Source organism: Theobroma umbraticum, unplaced genomic scaffold (genome assembly GCF_002168275.2).
Source record: "Theobroma umbraticum cultivar Fairchild unplaced genomic scaffold, ASM216827v3 scaffold_86.0, whole genome shotgun sequence".
Lineage (NCBI taxonomy): Eukaryota > Viridiplantae > Streptophyta > Magnoliopsida > Malvales > Malvaceae > Theobroma > Theobroma umbraticum.
Genome location: NW_018397263.1, coordinates 2,386,401 through 2,391,152, shown reverse-complemented (window position 1 = coordinate 2,391,152; position 4,752 = coordinate 2,386,401). Strand labels below are relative to the sequence as shown.

Sequence of the window (4,752 nt, the reverse complement as noted above, 5' to 3'; positions counted from 1 at the left end):
ATAGGTTGATTGCTCTTATCTTCCATTGCATGGCCTTATCAGTAAACTGAGAACCAAGCCCTTCACAGTTTCACTCGTTCACTCTGCATAAACCAAATATTGTGACATGTATAATAAAGGAAAATGTCTTTGCGTAAATGAGTTTTTCTTTTTGATATACATTGTTTGATTATAAAGTGTAACTGAAATCATCTCTATCTATAACTCAAAATCTTAACAAAGGACACCGTTTCATTCATTAAATATATGATCAAATTAGACAATAAATTCTGAACACAGTATTAAACTCGTAACATACATATGAACACATTGATTTCTCTAAAATAAAGCTAATGAAGTCCATAATGTAAACAAAGAACACGGCTCAAGAGGGAAGCGTTGCAGAAACAAGGTCACATAACTTGTAGCTGGACTACGAAAGACAAGGGAAGCTGCATTTCAATTACCATAAATTTTGCTAAGACAAAAAAACCAAAGAGAGCTTGGAAAATATAAATAATACTAAAAAAAAGTGGTCCACGCGTGCCAAGGTTAGCAAGCTGTGTATGTGTGAAGAAGCGTGCTATGAGGTACTCACGTGTGGGAAGGTTTTATATATACGCATGGAGAGAATGCACTCAATAGAGTAGAAGGAGTAGCAGCAGTAGTAGTCAAGCAAGAAATTTTTAAGCTTCTTTGCTTTGCTACTTTGCATTGTTTTCACATTGATACGTGTATAGAGTAGGAAGCAAAGAGATTGAGCTAGAAAGAGATATTCTTGGATTACTTAGCCGTTTTTTCGGTTTTGTGAGTAGGCAAAGTACACACAAAAAAGAAGAAGGTTGTGACAAAGAAAGAGCGATAGTTAATGGAGATGGAGAGTGAAACACAGCAGTCTAGATTTAGGAGGATTTGTGTGTTTTGTGGGAGCAGCCAAGGCAAGAAGAGTAGCTATCAGGATGCTGCTATTGAGCTTGGAAGAGAATTGGTATTTAGCAAAAAGCTCTGGTTTTTTTTTTCTCTGTTTCTTGTGGTCTTTTACACAAAAAATGGGACTTGTTTTGCTTAAGGTTTTTGTTAGAAGCTTGTTTGTTACTAATATATGGAAGAAATGGGTTCGGGAAGAAATCTTTTTCAAGTTGCTTATAGCTTTAAACTTTGGTTTACATATAGCTGTATCTTCTTGTATACAGTTTTTTTTGTTTGTAACTTGTTTGTGAATTGGTTGATGGTATCTGGCATTTTCAAAATCCCCCAAGTGTTTAGCTTTTTGTGCTTTTTGGTTGTCTCTAGCTAAGCATCTTCCTCTTCCTTTCTCTGAAGTCCATGCCTCCTTGGTAGGAAACTCTACCGGTTTTTCAGTTTTTCTCGATGCCTATTCAAGAGGTAGAAAAGAAAGGCAATGTTTTTCCGTGAAATTTCATTGTGTTAAGTCATTAGAAGTTTGGAAATTTAATGTACGAACAAGTACTAGTGTGTTGAATGAACAGGGAAGCATCCTTTTCAATCTTATTGTTTGGTAGTCTTATGAATGTACTCTGAAGAAACATTGGTTTTGTCAAACGCGTTCATTATAGATACAGGCTTGAACTTTGAATCAGTCTCATTGCCTCCTTAACATGCTTCCTTTTTGTACCCAAAAAGCCTCCCATGCTAGGACCTTTTAGTCTTTTTTTGAGCTGACTTGTTTCTGTTCTTTTGCAGGTCTCAAGGAACATTGATCTGGTCTATGGAGGAGGTAGCATAGGCTTGATGGGTTTGGTTTCACAAGCTGTTCATGATGGTGGTCGCCATGTCATTGGGTAAGTCTCATTTAATCATTTTTTAAGACATTCCAACAAATTTAAGAAACAAATTCAGTGAACTGGCTTTCATGTTATCGATAATTTGTCTTCCTCATTACAAAACTATTTTTAGTTTTAGTTCCCATTGCAACTGATTTTTGTCATGTTATTGTCTCTCTGCAGAGTTATTCCCAAGACGCTCATGCCTCGAGAGGTATGTCTGCTACAGCCAGGGGAAAAAAAAGTCTGTTGAACCTTATTTAAATTGAAAAAGAAAAAAGGAAATGGACCTACCTACAAGTTTCATTTTTTTTCTTTCTTTTCTCCATTCATGGTATTTGATTTTTGTTTATTTCTTTTCAACCTCATCTTTTTTCTTTCTTTCTTTTCAAATCTTGTTTTCTCTCTTGGCTTTTGCTTCTGTTTTCCTCCCTTTTCTTCCACTTTGATCAGCCAAGCTTTTCTCCTTTTTCCTTTCACTGTTGTTAATTTTTAATATTTCTTGTTTGGTTTTCTACATTTTCTGGTTCTTTGATGCAGACTTGTACTCGATAGCCTTATCCACAATATTACTGGGACAGTTGCAACTTGCCACTTTACCTTTTCCATTTTCATAAAAAATTTTGGGATCACAAGATTGGTTTTTCTTGGGTTATTTTTCTTTGTTGGCCTTCTCTAAAATTTGGGTTTTTTTTTTGCGTTTATGTAGCTAAAATATTTACTGGCTAGTGGCTAGGGACATTGCTCAGTGTTGAAGTCTTTGAATTAAGTCCACTATTCCTGCAACTCTCATCATTGCTTCACTGCACAACACTCGAAATCTCTCTCTCTCTCTCTTTCTCTCTCCAGATTTCAGTATTCTTATTTGTTTTCTGTGCCTTTTGCAGTTAACTGGTGAAACAGTAGGGGAAGTGAAGGCTGTTGCAGATATGCATCAAAGGAAGGCAGAGATGGCTAAGCATTCAGATGCTTTTATTGCCTTACCAGGTTAGTATAAGCCCCAGTCTAGTTTACACCAAAATATCAAGGCAAATCAAGGAAACTTAAAGCTATCAGGTGCTTTTACTTCACCCATTTTAGCATGCAAGATTGACCATATTTCATGATTATCACACTTGAGGATTGCTGAGTTACTCTGTTTTGTCTAATCTTTCAGTTAAGAAAAATTAAAAAAAAAACAGAAAAAGAAAATGAAAAGGAAAGAAGTTTAAGAGGTGATTGTGACTGTCCCCTGAGTCAAACACAAACTGTATACAACCATTTTCCCTCCAAATCATGCAGCCTTGTGAAGAAAGGCTCTTGCTTTTCCTATCCAAGTCCTGAATGCAAAGGCTGTCCTCCTCCTTTACCTTAGATTGCTCATTCAATGCAACTAATGTGTCCATGTTATACTAAAAGATGGTTTTAGAAAAGGTGCTATTCCTTGGGCTAGGGCAAGTCAAAATATTAACACATGTGGTTGTTACATTTTGAGACTAGTAACTATTTTTGTTATTGGCTATGCTCTGAAAGCAACTATGTGAAGCCAGAACTATGAAAACTTTTGAATCTTCTCTTACAGCACAGACCCCAAGGCCATGATTAGAGAGCAACCCTTCAAACCCTAGTTCTTGACCCATCAACATCTTACACTGAAAATTAGACCTTCTGAGGAACTCTCTTTCCTTGTATAGAATGCTTTTTCTCCTCTGATGTTTTACCCAAAGTCTGTGGTGTTACACTGCCCCCTACCATATTAAGAGTGGACATCCTTAAAACTTTCACTAAAGAGTGTTTGCCAACTAGCACCTGCAACGAACAGGGAATCCTATTTTCCTCTTTCAAAAGGCTACTCTTTTTAGTTTTTTTTAGCTTTGAATTCTACTTGTGTCTTGATACTTGGATAGAAAGGTGGAGGATATGCAATGGCAAATCGGTCATTTTATTCTGCACATATATTGTCCTTTGCATGTTTCCCACCCCCCAAAAAAAATCAACTGGAAAAAACTTTGTAAGGTGATAATGAGGCAGAATGAGAGCCATTATGACCTGAATGGGTAGGCAGAGGATTGTGCCTCTATTTTCACGAAGGATGGGAGCAATAAATACCTTGTTTTTGGAATGTGGAGAAAAGTGGGGGTAAATGATACACTCGAAACTCCTTGTTGTGCATGCCATAAATGATAAAACTATGGCCATCAAAAGACAGGCAGTTAAAGTGCACTTTAATTATCCTTATTATTACTCCTTAGTCCCAGGCATTGCACTAAACTCCATATTAGCATAACAAACAGACAGTTAAACTCTGTTCCTTTACCTTTTCATACTTTGAAGGTAATAATTTATTCTAACCTTACATCCAGTAGTTTTAATCCTATAATGTCCCCCTTCTCTTTTCCTTTTTGAATTTGATTGGATAACTGGAATCATAGATGTCGTTGCTTTTGAATACCCTTCTGTCTTTTCGGTCTATCAATCATGTTAGCCACCATTAAAATTTGCGCCATAGAGTGACATGATCATTTCTACAATGAAAGGCATCAGTAGTTAGGTACTAAGTTATCCCTTTTTCAGCATTACATGATTCAATTGCAAACTATAATGGATGGACAAAACTCATATAAAATGCCTACAGGTGGTTATGGAACTCTGGAAGAACTGCTTGAAGTGATTACCTGGGCTCAGCTTGGAATACATGACAAACCAGTGCGTCCTTGTTTTTTCCTTATATGCTGATGACCCCTCACAAACTAATCCATGCAACTAATAAAAATAATGCATGATTTTCCACTTTCTTTCAGGTTGGCTTGCTGAATGTCGATGGATACTATAACTCATTGCTTTCTTTTATCGACAAAGCTGTGGAAGAGGGATTTATTAGTCCAAGTGCACGCCAGATCATTGTATCTGCACCTACAGCAAAGGAGTTAGTAAAGAAATTGGAGGTATAAATTAAAGAAACTTCTTCATATGTGCTATACCTTCATTATGTAAAGTGCATATATATATA

General features: G+C 36.5%; 1 protein-coding gene across 1 annotated transcript in view; it reads left to right on the top strand.

Moving 5' to 3' along the window:
* The first annotated feature begins 633 nt into the window (after positions 1–633).
* LOC110420173 (cytokinin riboside 5'-monophosphate phosphoribohydrolase LOG3) overlaps positions 634–4,752 on the top strand; it is a 4,803-nt gene continuing 684 nt past the window's right edge. The window contains exons 1-6 of the mRNA XM_021433382.2: positions 634–967; positions 1,684–1,781; positions 1,947–1,977; positions 2,651–2,750; positions 4,378–4,448; positions 4,544–4,687. Of these exons, the coding sequence (XP_021289057.1) occupies positions 848–967; positions 1,684–1,781; positions 1,947–1,977; positions 2,651–2,750; positions 4,378–4,448; positions 4,544–4,687 (564 nt within the window). The 5' untranslated portion in view covers positions 634–847. The remainder of the gene's footprint in view (positions 968–1,683; positions 1,782–1,946; positions 1,978–2,650; positions 2,751–4,377; positions 4,449–4,543; positions 4,688–4,752) is intronic.